The sequence below is a fragment of the Xiphias gladius genome, chromosome 22 (genome assembly GCF_016859285.1).
Source record: "Xiphias gladius isolate SHS-SW01 ecotype Sanya breed wild chromosome 22, ASM1685928v1, whole genome shotgun sequence".
In the NCBI taxonomy this organism is placed as follows: Eukaryota; Metazoa; Chordata; class Actinopteri; order Istiophoriformes; family Xiphiidae; genus Xiphias; species Xiphias gladius.
Window position 1 is genome coordinate 4,348,100 of NC_053421.1, and position 19,442 is coordinate 4,367,541.

Genomic DNA, 19,442 nt, shown 5'->3' on the forward strand with positions numbered 1-19,442 from the left:
CAATCCATGGGTAACGAGGCTCGAACGCTGCAGCTCAAATATGAATACTGTAGAGTGAATGAACAGCACACACCTCAGAGCAGCTCTTAAAATTTATGAAGCCGTATAAATGGAACTTAAGACAAGTGTTATCACCATGGTTGTAACACTGTTAAATGAACCTGAAGTAAAGACGCAGGACTTTCAAAGTCACTTTCTATAAAGTCCCTGAAGACACAAACATAAAGACACAGAGGGACTTAAAGCTGCTTGTCAAAGTGGAAAATAAAGAAAAATAAGGTGAATACCTTTGGAGCAACAGTGTAGTTTGCATGGGAGAATTTTTATGTACTTTACTCAGTTTGGGAAATGACGGCCGACTCTCGATTAGCTTGACGGAGTACATCTGGGTGGAGACCTTTATTAAAAATAAGGGTTGCTATGTTGAGAGAAAAGCTGAAAAAACGCTGGACTCATATGGACTCACAAATGTAGGAACAGTAAATTCCCAGTATATGACCTGAGCTACCTACAGAGACTGATCTATACCAGTGAAGCCTGCACCAGAGTGATCAGATTATGTGACTAACACAGACAACCACCAGTAGGGCTTGTGATAAAAATTTGATTATGATCAGTGTTGATTTCGTAAACAAAAACTATAATGAAAAATATTTGTTGATTAACGTTTAACAATGAAAACAAGACTAAAACTCAATAAAAAATAACCTTTGAAAATAAAAACTATGAAAATATGTATTATACGAAACCATAATAAAAACGAAATGTTAATGTCAATGACTGACTAATTTACAAATGAACTTATTACTGTTTTAATGCAACAACCTGCAAACATCTGCGGAATCACACACTCTGGCCAAAGTAGCTCTTGCTCAAAAGTTTACTTACCCACTTGACCTGTTGCACTACCCCATTAACAAGTCAGAATGATAGATGTTATCTGATGTTACTGGTTCTTTAAAGACAGATTATTGGATTCAATTCATCTACATTTCACTGAGAGTTAGGCAAGAAGCAATGACAAAAACAGCCAGGACAAACTATGAAAACATGCAGACAGCAAGCCAGCAATTATAAAAAGGTAAGCTAATGTAAATGCTTTGGATGCAATGTTAACTTTACTTAAAACAAAGACTGCTACAGCTGTAGCATAAAAATTAAAAATTAGACTAAAATTTCACTAGATTAAAATATCTTTAGCCTTTGTTGATTAAAACTAGACTACAACTAATAAAAATCACGATTAAAATTTGACAAAAACTCATACAGTCACAGAGCACGTTATTAGGAACACCTGTAAACCTGCTTATTCAATTCAATTTCAATTCAATTTTATTCATATAGCGCCAAATCAAAACATACATTATCGCAAGGGACTTTACAGAGTAAGGTCAAGACTTTACAATATTATAGAGAGAAACCCCACATGAGCAACCATGTGGTGTCAGTGGAGAGGGAAAACTGCCTTTAACAGGAAGAAACCTCTGACAGAAGTAGGACAGACCAGATTTCGCCCCCTAAATTTCTTCCCAGAGAAGCATATCAGAATTTACAACACCTCCAAACTTAAGGTGGATGGGCTACAACAGCAGAAGACCACTTCAGGTTCCACTCCTGTCAGTCAGAGAACAGATATCTGAGGCTGCAGTGGGCACAGACACACCAAAACTGGACAGTTGAAGACTGGAAAAACGTAGCCTGATCCGATGAATCTGGATTTCTGCTGAGACACGCTGATGGTGGGGTCAGAATTTGGTGTGAACAGCACGAATCCATGGAACCAACCTGCCTTGTGTCAACAGTCCAGGCTGGTGGTGGTGGTGTAATGGTTTGGGGAATGTTTTCTTGGTCCGTTAATACCATCAATCAGTCCATCATGGTTTGATTGCCACAGCCTATCTGAGTATTGTTGCTGACTATGTGCGTCCCTTCATGGCCACAGTTTACAGTCTTCTAATGGCTACTTCCAGTAGGATAATGCAGCATGTCACAAAGCCCAAGTTGTCTCAAACTGGTTTCAGGAACATGACAGTAAGTTCAGTGTACCTAAGTGGCCTCCCCAGTCACCAGATCTGAATCCACTTTGGGACGTGGTATAACAGGAGATTGGCAGCATGAATGTGCAGCTGACAAATCTGCAGAAATGATGTGATGCAGTCACGTCAACATGGACCAGAATCTCAAAGGAATGTTTCAAACATCTTGTGGAATCCAGGCCACAATGAACTGAGGCTGTTTTGAGAACAAAGGGAGGCCCTACCCAGTGTTAGTGTGGTGTTCCTAATAACTGCTCGGTGAGTGCACATTTTCAAACAAAGATTAAGACTAAAACTAAATCAAAAACAGGTCAACAAAATTAATAATGATCATGATATATCAATAATCTTTTTTACATAAGGAAGTAAGATAAGCAAACATGTTTAATACCATGAATTTCTTCTGCAAAGAATTGTGACTATAATGTGTACAAAACGGGACATTTTACAGTTGAAATATTAACTATTCTGACCAACAGTCCAAAACCCAAAGATATTCCAGTTCCAGCTGTTACTGCCTGATAAATCACTTCATCCATTAATTGATTATCAAAATAGTTGTCTGTTATTTTTCTGTCAATTGACTGATCAATTAATCAACTAATTGTTTCAGAGCTATGCATACTGAGGTACAGTGTTGAAAAGATTAGTCAGTTAATCCATTCAATTCACTGTCTCTCTGTTTGGTTAGTAAATGAGTTATTGTTACATTTTGGACTATTGCATATTAAAAAACTTACCTTGTGCTCTGGGAAAGTGTGGGGACACTTTTTCACATTTTGAAATGACATTTAATGAATAATAAAGTTATTAGAAAATAATTAACAAATTAATAGGTAGTAAAAAATTGTCAGTAGTTGTAGCCCTGCAGTGAACTGGTTGGAGTATACAATGTTGAGAAAAAGTAAATGAATCCATTGGAATTATCTCCATTTATGTAGACATCTGTCTTAAAATCTGGTTAAAATTTAATATATGTTACAGTTATGAACAAACACAATCTATTTTAACTAATAACACAAATAACTGACAATGTTCTTGTCAATGCTGAATACATCATTTGAACATTCACAGTGTTGGTTGGAAAAAGTATGTGAACTTCTTAGCTACTGACATCGACAAAATCTATTTGGAGTCAGGAGTTAGCAAATCTGGAGTCCAATCGATGAAACTAGATTGGAGGTGAAGTATCTACAGATGTGAACCATGCTTCACAAAAAAAGATCTCAGGGGGAATTCTGATCAATAATTGTTGATTTGCTTAAAGCTGGAAAGGGATGCAAATTCATCTCACAGAGTTTAGATCTTCATCAGTCCACAGCTAGACAAACAGTCTATAAATGGATATGATCCAGCTCTGTGGCTACTCTGCTTAGAAGTGGGTGCCCAGCTAAATTGACTCCAAAGGTACAACGCAGAATGATCAGTGAGGTTAAAATCATGGTGCATGGAGCATGGCATCCATGGTAGAACACCATGGTGGAAGCCACTGCTCTCCGAAAAAAAAAAAAAACAACAACATCACTGCATGCCTGAAGTTTGTCAAAGAGCACTACACTACACAACCTGACACTACACAACGGACTGCATTTAGCTTCCACTCATCATGTCTTACCTGGCCCTTAATAATATGCATGAAGCGTGACATTAACTCTGGACACTCCAGGAGGAAGTGGAAGTGGTTAAAGATGATCTTTGGATTCCTGAAAAACAGGACGCAGAGAGATGAACAGAGAGAGAAACAAGACAAAAGTAAATGAGAGAGCAAGGAGACAAAAGTGCAAATAAATTAAGAGGAAAGAAAGTACTGGATCAATACCCAGTCTTTAAGTACTGTGTGAGGAGGTTGATACACATTATGGCAGAGGGCCACATTCACTCACCTGGTTACAAAACACTTGAGCACGTTGTCATGCTTGCAGACAAACTCAATGAAGCGAGGGGACGTCATTCTGGGTAAGGAAAGAGACAAAAGGTGAAGACTGGATGGGATGTCTTTTACAATTAGATCGCTCATTACTATCAGAAATGGCAAAATCTCTGCACCTAAAATGATGTTAGAGCATAATAGAGGAACACCACTTATCCAGAATGCTGATGGAAAGCAAGAGGAAAAGAGCAAGTACAACAAAAATAGAAAGAAAGACAACTTATTTCAGCAGGCATGTCTGTAGGCTTCCACTAGCTGTTAATTAAGCGTCTTTAATGATCTGGGTATAATTATAAATCCATATAAGGGTTTAAACAAAGAGAGAGAAATGTGGGAGCAAACAGGAGGTAGAGGAGGCATGGCTGGTCACAGTGGGAGCTGTTTCAAATTCTTGCAAACTAAGCACTGAGAGAGATACAGTGGTAGTGATTAGCCTGATATACAGCACTGTGGAAAAGTTTTAGGTAATTTAGATTGCCAGGACTGAAGCCTCTGCCGCTGCTGAGCTGCTTTCAATAAAAGGCCAGCGTAGACAAGGTGTTTGACTCAGTGCCTATGGAGCTTAGGAAATAATATATGAACAGAAAGAAGTAGTGAACAGAGCACTGCCATCAGATCACACTGGATAAAAACTGCAGTGCGTAGCTTCTCGTAATGCAGGCTTCATACTAGCAACGGCAGTGCAGAAGTGGCAGTAGTAGCAGTAGTGTCAGCATTAGAGCGACAGTAATAGTGGTAGTAGTGCCAGCAAATCCAGTGGTGGCTGTGGTAAAAGTAATAGTACCAGAAGAACAGCAGTAGTAATAATCGGAGTATCAACAGCAGTAGTAGTTGTTAGTGTAGTAGCAGCAGTATAGTAGTGGCAGGTACTTGTGTCAGCAGTTATAAAGCAGCAGTAGTGGCAATAATAGTACCAGCAGTTCTCGTTGTAGTTGTGGCTATAGCAGTAGTAGTTTTGAGTGAATTTCCCTTCTTTAGGTCTCTTTTCTTTCTTTAAGTCTCTTTTCTTTCATTTAGGCAGTGTATCTACACAGGTCTCACTCACATGTCACTCACTGTAAACAACAGTTCACTATCTGATTCTAGGAGAGCTGTGGAGGTACTGATAAGGTAGATAGCCATAACAAATGGCCTGTGTGTCTGTGTCTCATGGTCAGATAGTCTCTCTTACTGGGACAGAGGTAATTGGGATACGATGTGAGTTAGGTAAAAGCTGGTTTAATATTTAAGGATTAGGTACCTGAAAGAATCTTTACGCATGTATGGATGTGATGTGGCTGTACATGTAGTAAGTATGATGTAGTTCTAGGGTTAAATGTGGTCGCCAGGAAGGATTCCTTCAGATGTGGGGTGGCATTACACTGGTTAACTTGTTAACATTTGTAGAGCTCCTCCCTCTCCAGCCTTCTGGGCCTCCTGAACCTTCTTCCAGTGGCTCACAAGTTTTCCATCACAGTAGAATGTCAGATGTAGTAGTAGCAATAACGCCTGGGCCACACCACCTACCTCTCCTGCATGTGACGGCTACCTCGCTGAACTGCTGCAGCTCACACGCGTGTGTGAATGTTTCCACACCACCAGCGGTGCTGCTGCGGCGCTGCTACTGCCAAGCCCTATCTTTCAACATTGAGTTTGCCTCTGATGACGACCATCAAAAATAACAATCATCCATTGTTGGTGAGCGGTCCGAAAAGTGAAGAGTTGTAACCAAAAAGCAGTCGTGTGTTGTTTGTTTACCGTTGTTCAGAGCAAGACAGAGAGAGAGAGAGAGCACCAGACAACTACTGCGCTTCACATAATGTTCTCTTAATTTAACTTTAATATCTCCTTTAATAATAAAAAATAATATTTATATTTTTTTTATGTCTGTGACATATTCAGAAAAGGCCTAGACATTGAAACTACAGTGAAAGGTGTCAGTTTCATGTCATTTTGCTAGTACGATGTCGGTATAACTATCAACATATCTGTTCCTGTCTGTATCTGCTAAGAACCACACACCACGCTTGAAAAATAGGCGAGACGCTGAAACTCTAGATGAGCTCTCTCTGTTAAATGATGCTTCTTTGTATATTGAAAGACATGACAGCTGACATAAAAGCTGAGCACAGACCCTTGTGGCATCTGACAGGAGCAGCACATATAGAAGGCCTGGATCACAGCACTGAGCCGACTGGCTGTCATGGAGATGACGTCCTCCCCGTCAGCGTACACCTCTGTTTCCATGACGATCTGAGGGTCCAGCAAGGAGGGAAGCTTTGGTGTGGAGCCAGAGTGGTCAACCTCCCGCTGTTTGAGAAGCAGAGAGGCTATCTCGCTGCTGGAGGAGGACGAAGACGGATTCTTCCTGTTCCGGTCCAGCTCTGTGGAGATGAGCACGAGCCACTCATCCAGGGAGTGCCACAGCAACTCCAATGGCTGCAGAGAGACAGACAAGAGGTGAGAGGTACACGGGATCAACGAGAAAAACGAAGGGAGTGATCCATGAAGACATTACAAGGAAGGAGTGACTCTGACCTTCAAGGTGTCTACAGGTTTTATAAAGCTTCAATCAAGGTTCTAGCACCTTTTTAACATTATCTGAGACTGAATTAAGATTAATTTTGAAAAAATAAAAAGCTACAGAGAATGATCTTCATCCAACTGAGTACAAGCCATGAAAGTATATGAATGGTCTTTGTAAAGAACATTCTCAGGATTGTTAAGGACCTGAGGACACCCAGCACAGATGTTTGCTTTAAAAGCGTCAATTCATCCAAATTACAAAATATATATATCCTTACTTACCTCTTGTTCCACCTAGCAAAATAGTTTTTTTTATTTATATATTTATAAATTATATATTTATAATCATTTTGAGTTTTAGGATATTTCTCTCTGATTGTCTACAATGGAGGTGAATGGAATTTTGTTGAGAAAATTATTAAGTTTATAGCAGAGCAGAATCCACTAAAGTGCTACGATCGTTTTAAAAAGTTATTTAAAGAATCATTTAAAGTTCCACACCAGCAACAAACAAAACTTTTTTAAAGAACAACACTTGTACGGAAGCCCTGAGAGGCAAGTGAAAAAAATTTTTTGCCAGGATCACTTTTATAAGGTTTTTTTTATTTTTTAATCTGTGAAAACAAGTCCTGAGGGGTAATATCAGGATAAATCATCTATCAAATTTTCATCCAGTGGGAGATGAATTTAATAGCTCTGCTGCCAGGACAATAGCAAGTAAAACTGATTGTGAGATTACAGGGTTCCAGCGATAATATTTCCCAAATATCAATCAATGTGTCAATGCCTTTGATATGCAGAGGGTTATGATTAACTGCAAATTATAAAAATATCCACGGTTCACATCTAAGACAGAAGGAACCTTTCCAGGAACACTCTTCGATCTTTGTTCTCAGTCTTTTTGTACCATCTCTACCTCAATCAGTCTTACACAGATCTGCAACCAATGGAAAGTTTTACTGTTTCTTATTATTGTTTTGAAACGACATTAAGTCAGTGTTACCAACTATCTTTCAATAAAAGATGCAATTAACTACACAAAGTTGACACAATTGCCACTAAGTCAGAAATTTTCAGACCCTACCACATAAGTGTTTTAAAGCTGCAGTAATCCAAATTTTCAATGGCTGACAGAGTTATGTTTTACTTATAGAGACCCACAAACACATCAAATATCCCAGAATTAAGCATTAACCAAAGAAAACCTTACACTTTTTCAAATCAAACAAAACATATACTGATCACAAGGTGAAGCATCTGGTCAGTGCTCTTAGTTAAATGTGTGTTATTTGCACTAGTTCAAGCGTGCAGATACCTATCTTGTTAGCAGGCCACTCTGTTTACCGAGCAGACAGGACTGCAGGACTCCAGTAAGAGTAAAGGTGGAGGAGTGTGTATATATGTTAATAATGACTGGTGTACAGCTACAGACGTTATTGGGACAAACTGTTATGCAGACATAGAATACTTGGCTATGAAATGCAGACCCTTCTTTACTGACATCGTAATCACAGCTGTTTACATACCACCACATGCTAACACTAAGATAGCCCTAGAGGATCTGCATAGCACTATCAATAACCAGCTGAATATACATCCAAAGGGAACTGTGGCTTGGGGCATTAGACTTTAATGGCACAAAACTAAAGATGATACTTTCCAAACTCCACAAAAATGTTAATTTCCCAACAAGGGACAAAAATATTCTTAAACCAAGTTTACACACACATCTAGGAAGCATACAAAGCCACCTCTTCTCCACACCTATCAGACCACATCTCACTGGAAACCTCTAATCTTTAGAACAAGACCAGCTGTTAAATCTGTCCAAGTCTGCAGCGGGGAAGCCACCTCACTACTGACAAGAGTGCCTTGAAAACACAGACTGGAAAGTGTTAACTCAGGGGGCAGACTCAAAGGAATACACCTCACCTGTCTTGGCCTGCATAGACTTCTGTACCGACACAGTACTAACCACAAAAACCATCAAGGTATTTCCAAACCAAAAACCATGGTTGGACAAAATTGCACAGTATCTGTTCAGGGTACGAGATGCTGCCTTCAGAACAGGTGACATGCTAGCCTACAGGAATACCCTGAAAGAACTGAAGAAGGGCATTGGAGAAGCTAAGCGCAGGCACAAGCAGCACTTTGAAAACAACAACCCCTCTAGCATGTGGAGAGGTATTAAAACCATAACAGACTACAAGAGCAGCACCTCACAGATCAGCCAATATGTTGCACTCCGTGACACCGTGAACCAAACCAAAACAGCAGAGCGTTTAGTGAGAGCTAAAATGACACTGCCCAAGAAGGAGCATGTACTCGTCCAACAGCACCAGCAGGTGATATCCACTCTGATGCTTATCGAGCAAACAGATTTGTGAAGGATACAGTCTCAAGCACACTTCATACAGCCCTGTCCCCCCTGGAGCATCCAAACACATATGTCAGGATGCTATTCGTTGACCCTAGGTCCACTTTCTATACTATAATCCCTCATAAACTGGTAGACAAACTCATCAACCTGGGATTAACCCCTTCACTCTTATGGATTATAAATTTCCTCAGCAACAGACCACAAAATGTCAGAATGGGCAACCACACATCTTCAACCCTCATTCTGAACACAGGTGTGGAAGAGATATAGAGCCATCAAAGCCTGTTCTAACAGACTGAAGAACAGCTTCTTCCCAAATACCACCTCCCATAGCTGCTGACGACTGAGGACTGTGTGTGTGTGTGTGTGTGTGTGTGTGTGTGTGTGTGTGTGTGTGTGTGTGTGTGTCTATATATATATATATATATATATATATATATATATATATATATATTACCTCTCCCTACCTCTTCATATTTGTCTCGTTTTATTTATCTTTTATTATCTTGTTTTCTATTGCTGCTGGTCTCTGAGAGTTACCAAACATAATTTCATTGTATGCAATAAAGTGTCTTATGTCTTATTAACTTCCAGGACATTTTCAATTACATAAGGCTGGCAGGGGAATCAAGTCCTAGACTAAGAAGTTCCTCTCTGTGGAAGTTTCTTTTAAGATATTTTTAATATGTGTTAATCTATGGCTCTGTAAGAAGGGGATGCAGCAACTGTTACAGCTGTTAGAAGTTCCTGTTTGTACTGTACTCATGGATGTACAGGCACTTCTCACTGTATTACTTTGATACTGAAGAAAACTTAAAAATATGATGATTCTCAAGCACATTCTGAAGCGTGTCTTTTCCATGCTTTCAAGTCGGATTTATGGACATTTATTTTCAATAGACATCAGAGATAACGATAGCCTTGTCAAGTGTAAGTCACTGAATTATATCAATATGTGCTTCATGTCTGTGTGTTAAAATTTGACTGAGTTGTGACTCAGAGAAGGAGTACAATTTTTGACTCATATTCACCCCATGCAGTATCTTTGCGGCTTTTGGCTTTCTCTTTGGCTTTGCCCTGCTGAATATGCATGTCTTTAAAGACCATATCCTGTAATTTCATGAAGTTGACAGTTTCACTCAGAGTAGGGATCAAAATTACCAGGGACCACAGCGAATATTATCTACAAACAAAAAAAAGTGTATCCTTGAGGTTTAACAAACATGATGAATGTACTTCCTTCCTTCCCTCTGTTTCTTGGCGCATTACCACCAACCATATATTAGTGGAACAGTGTGACACCATTGGTAGGACTGTGTGTCGACTCACCCGTGTGCACATTCACGAGCATGAAAACAGAGTTGACAGAGCCACCTGATAACCAGCTTTATGATACCGATTATCCCCGAACGGCCAGTGTTAATCCCAGTGAAGCCAAGTAACCCCAAGCGAGCCGGAGTAAATTGAACTCGCTTTGTGATACAGACCCCTAATCTCTAAAATGCAAATAGCACAGACAAATTTAGATATAAGTTTATCTCTGACACATTTGCAGGCAAAACAAGCAAGCAAACATCATCCTAACCAAACACGTACTGTTGCTAGCTAGCCAATTTAACATTATCAATATGACATTCAGACGACCTTAACAGAGTTGTGAAAACAATAATCCTACAAGCAGTGGAGCTTCAAATTACAAACGTGTAACTGTCACTCTCGTCAACAAGCTGGCATGATTCAGGGTGCATTTAAAAGTCAACAAATTTGCGATGCATTCAGAGCGTTTCAAAACATGACCAAGAGCAGCCCATATACTCTCACCCTTGCTGCCACCTGTGGCGAAGATCTGACAGTTCGCTCTCAGCAAAAGGAAAAGAGGAGAATGTCAAAATTATTTTCCAGGGCGACACTTCGACAGTCTCCTGAAACAAATTGTACTGCTCAAACTGATTGTCCAGGTTTTCCAGGACACATTTGAACCCTGTGTGTACAGACCTCCTACTAACCTTAAAGACCTGGCTGCGAGGTGTCTTGTTGCCATTGTAGCCCATGTCGTTGCCGTTGTTGGGTGATGAAGGACCCAGGCGGAACACATGGCAGAAAATACGAACAATCCTCAGCAGACTCTTCATTTGAGCTTCATAACTGCTGGACAGGCTGGGGAGGGGCAGAGAGAAAAGGAGGGACTGTCAAGCACATCTTAGCACTACTCAACAAACAATCTGTAATAACTACATAAAATTAAACATAATGACACAGATAAGCCAGCTGCAATGTAGGGAGGCATGATCATGATACAGAAGAAGCTCATTTCAGTCATCATTTAGAAAAAGAGGCAGTGTGATATGATGGAGGAGCTGTTCAATAATCTATAATCTATACTGGTTCGATTATTATTCGTATTATGAGCTTGATGGGATAGGGTGATAGAAACCACAAATTGTAGTTATTACATTTCAACGTGTTACTGAACTTGGAGCTCTTTATGCTAAGCTAGCCACAGCCAACCTCCGGATATGTACCTGAGAAATGAGAGTGGATTTCCCAAAATGTTAAATGATTCCTTCCTATAAAACTATGAATGAAGTACAATTAAAACTACGTGAATATTTTAGTTAAAAAAATGGTTCTAAAAGTTATGTAACTGTTTAGCTCGATCATTATATTGAATTAAATATATGCAATTATGCCTGAGTAGCTTGTGTCCATTGGTGGTAGCCACTTCAGCAAGACTGGTCAAGATCCTCTGGTAATGACTGTCACTCTGCTGAGAGACATGCTCCAGAACCTGCCTGAGCTACAGACACACACACACACACACACACACACACACACACACACACACAGACAGACACACACACACACACACACACACACAGACACACAATATTAGTGTATATACAGGGCTTATGAATGAATGTAGAGACAAAGCTTTTATACCATGTTCTCTTTAATCTCATCATTCTGTGTCATCTGTATGAGGGTCTGGAACAGTCTGCTGTGGTGCTGGATGAGAATCTCACAGGTCTCCCCATATCCACCCTAAAAAACTCACACGAGGAACAGGAATCACAAGGGCTCAGCATAAACTGAACACAACACAGAGAGGAAAAGGGGTCATGTGCGTGAAAAGCTCAAAGGTGGTGAAATCCTCACCTGCACGCAGAGATCCAGAGGAGTGATTCCATTCTTGTCAGCCACGTATTTGGCACCTCGAGAGAGCAGGATCTGTGCCGTGTCTCTTTGGCCATGGCTACAGAAGAAAGACAAGTTGCAATACAAGTGGAGTAATGGACTGTCATATACTGACACTCAGATGTGCAAAGGTAAATGTCAGTATTTTAGAATAATACAAGCCTAATTATTTCAGCATATTTTAGTACTCTGACTAATAACTTCTGTTTGTTAAGCCATTTTCTAAATTAAAAGGAAGCACAATAGTGCATCTCCACTCCTGCTGATTTAAGAGGAAGTGTACAAGAGGTGAGGTTAAACCACGAAATTTATCACCAACATGTCAATGACATCACTGATGACAGCACCTGCAAGCAAAGTAAAGAGGCGTGGCTCCAGAGACATTTGGCCGGTTGATGTCAGCTCCACTGTCCAGAAGACACAACACCGTCTGAGCAGACACAAAACACACCCATAATCACACACTGGGGATTATTTCACTGACATACTGATAACAAGAAGAAGAAGAAAAAAAAAAACAACAATCAACAACATTCAAGTCCAACGATTTTAATAATGTTTTTAAGCTTTAACAAAATTATTTTAGCATCTACATTCTCATTATGTAATGGCTTAATTATCAAAATGATAAAGGGTTATAAAATGAATTAATCTCTCTTAAAGGACAGTTATTACAAACTGAGTTATTTTCGGTGGTTTTGGTTATCATTTCTATTATTTATGATAATGCTGTACACACCAAAGTAATAGCGGAGATTTGGAAATTAGTATAATAAAAGTGATGAAACTAAAAAAATAAGACACAAGTTGTAACAAATTATCCTCAAAACCAGGTGTGTTCTGTGACAAAAAATTCATTCTGGCAAACAGCAAAAATCATAGGTCACAATTGGAATTTTTTGTGTTCCCTTGGAGTAAGATTTGCCATCCTACTCAATACTTCTGCATTGTGTTGCAATACTTATGTACTTTTGGAATTTTGAATTCCCTCTTTTTCACATAAGGCCAAGGTCTGATGGGAGCTACATCCACTACCTGTGAGCGCCCTCTGCTGTTGCTGGCTAAAGCTGTGATCAAAGTAGGTAACTTAACCGCAAGGCTGCATCATAACGAAGCTGTGATGCATACAGTATACGTTTAATAATATTAATAATTTAGAAACATTTGCTGCCTTCAAACTACAGGCCACAAAGGCCTAAAACCCTTGCAAATAGTCCCTAGAAGCCATGCTGCTCCTAACACCCAACTGGACTAGCGTGGCTTGAACCAGAGGACTGATCAAGCCAAAAACCAAATCACATTGCCAAGTTTTGAGTCCCATGTTCTAATTAGCAGGGCTAAAAACACATATAATATTTTTAATGTATCATACTGTATATTATATATATTTTCGAATTGGCTCACAGTTTTGTGTCCATTCTGACAGGCTACATGTAGAGCTGTCTGCCCCATGGCATCCTCCACATCCACATTGGACACATGCTGGACCAGATCATGGAGCAGCTCCGTCCGTCCGTTCACTGCCAGCCAGTGGATCTGCAGCAGATGTTCACATGGACAGTCACTAGACTGACTACAGGGCTTCATAAACCACCAGTCACATACATAACACTACATCAGTCATTTTATAAGCAAAGATGCATACAAGGATTTCTATACATTAGTACAACATGAACCACATGAACTCACAGCAGTCAGTCCCTCATTGTTGCATATGTTGACATCAGCGTTATATTCCAATAGTTTGCCCATACACTTCTTCTGTCTGAGGGAAAAGTGGAGGAAAGTGTTTAGCATCAGTACCATCACACACTAGGGCTGCCCCCTAAAAGTCCATGAGTCAATGAATCAGTCAAGAAGACCCTGAGTCGACTCACATTTTGTCAGTGGACTCACTGAACATCTTTTTTTTTTTTTTTTTGCACCGTTGTACACAGAGCAGTGCAGGAGCAACAGCACCGCAGGCTGTAAACTTTACAAACCGGGACTTTTGGGGCCGAGTCTCAAAATGACAGAACCAAAAAAATAACCGTGATGGAAACGAAGGGCAGCGCGACGCCAGACAGCATGAGGCAGGACAGCAGGCTCCTCCGACCCTCTCAGCTCCGGTGCTTACTTTTAATGAAGTCGGCTAAACAACTTTCTCTACTGTCGTCCAGTGTGACTGAGAGTTCGGCTGACAGCTCTGGCAGCAGCACAGCGGGAGAGACACTCTGCAGTGCGCTAGGATTTTATAACTGACCTATGCACACTTTTACTTTCTTTTCACATCAGTGATGATGAACAAAGGCATTTCTAAATTTGGAAATCTTCCACAAAGCTGCACATAAATGACGGAAGAAATTGTGACAGAGTTAATAGTAACATCTTAGGCCACAATAGCTCTCCAACAAGCTAATCAGCTGCTGATGATTCTACCCTCCAGACTCTTTGAATAAGGAGACAGTAGAATCAAACAGCAGAAATACAGGAAAGATGTTGTTTTGTCTTGTGGATGCTTAAAATGTTATGTTGTGTCTTAAAATGCTTCTGTCAGCTTGGCCCAGTGTCCTAATATTTATGGCCTGCCAGCCACTGGAAGGCTGGGAGCTCTGATTACACAGCATGTAGTGTCAGCATTGCCACACAGCTACACCGATCAGCCATAACATTAAAACCAGATACCAGTTTTGATATTTTTGGCTGAATGGTGTGTATATAATAGTCTGAACCACTTGCAGTAGTTCTAGGGAAGAATTAAAGGTATCCTGTAGCATTTTTTTCTTCCTTAAATACCACTTTGGAGCTGTTTTTTTATGAGTGATGCTCTGTTTTGTTTGTCCCATGCACGCGCACGCCGTTGCACATGCCTCCGCACATGCAAACGGTTGACATGTTCCACATTCCTGCTGATGGTTTCTCACTTTTCCTGACCTGATCTACAGGTGGCAGTAATGTACCAAGAAATTCACGAATGTGTCAACAAAAGCCAAAGATGAAGAAGACTGCAAGCTAGTAAATGCAGACGTGAACCATACTGGACTTAAAATAACTCAAAAATCACCTTTTGCAAATTGTTTATGAGGAAGGAAAAGCACTCAACGTGTTTGCTACACCTCAAAAATTCACACAATGCGTTTTGGTGAGTAACACTGGATGTAAATATAACTATTGTTTGTTTATTAGAAAACTCCACAGGGTACCTTTAAGTTAAAGCTGATTGGTCAATGACCCACGTTAAAAGAAAAACCAAATAACTAGAAATGTCCAAAATCTTTGGCATTGTGGGATGACCAAGTGTCAAAAGAATGAATTAAATTAATGTTAAAATTGAATTTAAACTGAACACAACAACTATATGTAAACAGATATTAAATATAGTATTAGGCTCATACCCATTCCTAGCAGCAAGGTGCAGAGGGGTACAGCCTGAGATGTCCTGGTAGTTTGGGTTGGCTCCTCTCTTTAGAAGCAGAACCAGACACTCCACTGACCCACAGCTGTCCAGAGAGAACATATAGCAGCTTAGCTGTCCTGCATACACACAAACTCCCCTCCGCTCAATATGTGAACGCTCAGTGTTGTCAATAACTAAGAGACAGCATTTTCATTTACTTTCTCACTTCACTCCCTGAAGTATATAGCACTGAAAAAGGACATTTAAAGAATTCCACAGCAAAATCTCTTTCCAGAAACAGTGTCTGTCTGACTTCAGATAATCCATAGACCTCACTAGAGACAGTTTTCATTGGAAACTAAGTTACTAGCTAACTACTAATTACTACTCAAACAATAGACACCAATTATCAATCCTAGGTTTTTCACGATTTTTCAATAATCGTGGAGCTTGACTGACGACCATGGGACTTAAGTCTGGACGATATGAATCAATGAGTGACCAGGTGTGTAAGTTTTTCAATATAAAGCTTGACGTATGAACCAAAAGAAGGCATGGATTTCAAAGAGTTCTGAAAATATACTTATGTGTGACAACAAAGTGATGGTGTTGCTATACGGGTCCTGTACAAGACACTGACATCCAAAGAGTAATAATGTATAAATCATTTTAACTCGTCATTAGGAGAATAGGGATGTACAGTACCAAACTAGATTTGTGGTCTCTTTTACTCATATTCCGGCAATCCATATCTGCTTATACCTTGAGAATTACAATTACTTTCCCATCTGTAGATTTGGCAGCTGCAGAGAAATGGATCGGGTCACTTATTGTAGTGATGTTACGTTCCGAGGAAACCACTCAATACAGTATCCACCTTTCAAATCATAAGTATCGTTGCAAAATGCTTGGATGCCTTACTCCAACACGCCAAAACCACATCACCATCGCAAATAAGGCCCCCATCCATTTCTGGGTGACCTATAAATACATACTGTTATATCTGCAATAAGCTAATATTGGCCAGCCTAGCTCTACTATGAACCCCTCCGTCATCACACGTTTTATTAAATATGCTGGACCGGAGGGAGAGTCCTGACAGAAATACAAGGGTGTGCTGAGTGAACGATATCTTACTTGGCAGCGATATGCAACAGACTTCTTTTCACCCGTCCAAAGGCGTAGTTCACATCAAACTTGGAGTTGAGCAGCAACTCTGACACTGACCTTTTAGAGACAGGATGGAACAAGTCAATCATTTCTTCTGGAGACAACAACACAAATTCCCTATATGTCTCCACTGGTAACTGACACGAGGACGAACGAAAAAACACAAGGAGACTTGTTACTATTGGCAGAAGCATGTAAGCATGCCACAGTGCTTACCTGTGTTGGTCAGCCATGACCATTGGCATAAGTGTGTACACTGCGGTTTCATTGTCTGTGGCGGGAGAAACAGAAGAGGGATAAAAACTAATAATAATTATGACCATTCGTTGCAACTACTGTATTTTCTTCATATCCATCAAGACCAGTGAAAGATGAAACAACTACATGACAACCAAAATGTCACAGACGCAAAACTGTAAATATTTTACTGTTTTTTCATTCCATTCAGGATATTTACTGCAGGTTCTGGCAGGTGTTTTACAGTAAAGACCCATGGGATACGTGGTAAATTTAAAGCTTTAATAGCTTTGTTAAAAAAAAATAACTCTCGAAATTTGAAACATTTGAATTTGAGGTGGAGCAGTAGATTCCCACTGAGCCTAGAGTAGTGACAGGAATCCCCAGTATGGTGTCTCATACTGGGGGATCTGATCTGGAGGTGGAGCTGGAGTGCAGCTTTCTATTCCGCAGTTCCAGTAAACTGCCATTAGATGTAACCAAAGATACACTTTAGTAGCCTATTACTGACCCTTTCTAACATGTTTTCCTTTTTTTCAGGTGATGTTTATTTTTGAATCCATAAACCACAATTTGAACTCTTAGATTTTCTAGGAAATATTGTGTATTGCTACACAGTTAGACAATTTTTGGCAGTGGACCACATTTCCTATAAAGCCTTTAGCGAACAGTTGAGTCATTACAAATGGATGTCTTTAAAACAGCGCCCAGTCAGCCCATGTTGTTTGGCATACTGTGTTTATTTTTGATATCCTGTGCTCTAAAGTGGACATTTTTTCGAACACCTGGGTTTTTAGTGTACCACATTTATTGATGCTTCCCAGCGAGGGAAAGTGCCTGCAAATGTCTCATTTGGGATTCACACAAATACACACGACAGGCCTCTTTCACAGCAGACATTTTCTCATGTTACAGCAGGACAAGCACAGGTGTAAATAATGAAACGAATGAGGGGCTCAATTCGATGTAGCTGCTTCAGTTTCGGGGTCCGGGTATTGTTGGCTCACCGTCAAACTGTCATCCTGGCTTACTGGGACGCTTGAATAGAACCCCGGAGCCATGCAGAGCCATGACACCTGTGCTCTTCCTGCTGTAACATGACAAAATGTGTGCTGTGCAAAGGGCCTGACGTGTACATATACATACATATACACACACAGACACACACACACACACACACACACACACAAATAACAAATATATATATGTGTGTGTGTGTATGTGTGTGTGTGTATATATATATAAACTCATTGACAAAAACTGTATCAAATTCACAGAGGAATATTCCTACCAAACATATTTATATTCGTTTATGCTATATAATTCCCAAACTAATCTCGCTCAAACAAACACGGATTAGCGTATGTTTCTATAAATCTTTTCAGTGGCACATTTGTTGCTACAGACCGGATATTCCCAGTTCCTGATATCAAATGAGTCATAATACCACAATAAAAAAAAAAAAACGAGCTTGTCATGTTGCAGACAAACAAAAGAAAAAAAGTTTACAGGTTTTCGAACACCTACAAGGCGTTGTGTGGAAACTTTTCTTAAGAATTCCAGTGGCACACACACAAAAGAAGCAGAGCCCCGGTTCCTGCCGTCAAGTCCGACCGAACAACACACCACTGGGACTCCCGTGTGTCCGGCTGTCAGAGCGGACAGCCACACACCGAACACATGCGAGCTGTTTGCGAACTACCGCCGCTGACACGACCGTACCTCGTCTATAGAGCAGTACGAGTGTGTGGCTGACGGGGGCCGAGGCAGGATGCAATGACACCTCACCATGACTCTGAAGGCACGTGAAGAGCCCCTTTCACACGCCGCCAGCTCGCGCTGTTACAGCGCGAAGCCCTCGGCACTCTGTGTCGTTACCTTCCGGGAGTTCCACGGTCCTGGCCCGGCGGAGGGAACGGGTCAGCCGGTTGAGCTGTACGTTGAGCTGCTCCATCGCCCGTTCCATCATAGGTGAACGGTCCACCAGGGGATGAAGCTAGGGAACGAAGCCTCACCCGTCGGGTTTATTTGGTCCTAATGCGGTTGTGTTGTCCCTGGGCGTCGTCCATGGGCGCTGACAGAAGGGGGACCGTTTCTCTGACAGACACTGATTTACAGTACACTCATTATTTTATTTTATTTTTTTTTTTTTGACAGCCACACTGCTCTGCTCATTCACCCACAACGACTGCCCAGCCTCTGGTACTTCCTGTTATGATGACGCCCAAACCCTTTGCAGTGTGGGTGATGTAGTTTCAAAGGTCATTGGGTTTAAGGGACAACGCCAGTGTTTCTGCATGCCGTAGCCAGGGTTGCCAGGTCCGCGGTTTTCCCGAGGAATCGGACCACGTTTGAAGTGTTGTAGCACAGCGAGCTGCGAAGCTCTTTGCTGCCCGGTACCCGGCGCCCGCCTCTCGGTCCCAAAAGGTCGTCAGAGAAATTGCCAATATTTTAATTCTAGCATTTCATTGACTAGAAGTTAGCCCGATGAGAGAACGTATAACAATGACTATCCTGTGCATAGGTTTTACACTCTTCACTGTTAATCTGCCAATCTGCATTATAGACACTTACAGTACAAATCTTATCAGACAGGATCCCTGAGACCTCAAA

General features: G+C 40.7%; 1 protein-coding gene across 2 annotated transcripts in view; it reads right to left on the minus strand.

Annotated features, from left to right (window-relative positions):
• The window catches only part of hace1 (HECT domain and ankyrin repeat containing E3 ubiquitin protein ligase 1), a 43,497-nt gene extending 24,457 nt beyond the window's left edge, over positions 1 to 19,040 (minus strand). The window contains exons 1-14 of one of the 2 annotated variants that reach the window (XM_040117803.1): positions 18,708 to 19,040; positions 16,809 to 16,863; positions 16,560 to 16,649; positions 15,421 to 15,525; positions 13,736 to 13,811; positions 13,451 to 13,582; positions 12,394 to 12,476; positions 12,008 to 12,104; positions 11,792 to 11,893; positions 11,542 to 11,648; positions 10,858 to 11,008; positions 6,080 to 6,384; positions 3,920 to 3,988; positions 3,652 to 3,739 (exon numbers count right to left, since the gene is read on the minus strand). In XM_040117803.1, coding sequence (XP_039973737.1) covers positions 3,652 to 3,739; positions 3,920 to 3,988; positions 6,080 to 6,384; positions 10,858 to 11,008; positions 11,542 to 11,648; positions 11,792 to 11,893; positions 12,008 to 12,104; positions 12,394 to 12,476; positions 13,451 to 13,582; positions 13,736 to 13,811; positions 15,421 to 15,525; positions 16,560 to 16,649; positions 16,809 to 16,863; positions 18,708 to 18,798 — 1,551 coding nt within the window. In that variant the 5' untranslated portion in view covers positions 18,799 to 19,040. The remainder of the gene's footprint in view (positions 1 to 3,651; positions 3,740 to 3,919; positions 3,989 to 6,079; positions 6,385 to 10,857; positions 11,009 to 11,541; positions 11,649 to 11,791; positions 11,894 to 12,007; positions 12,105 to 12,393; positions 12,477 to 13,450; positions 13,583 to 13,735; positions 13,812 to 15,420; positions 15,526 to 16,559; positions 16,650 to 16,808; positions 16,864 to 18,707) is intronic. The other variant, XM_040117804.1, reaches the window with a different exon arrangement.
• Positions 19,041 to 19,442: the final 402 nt, after the last annotated feature.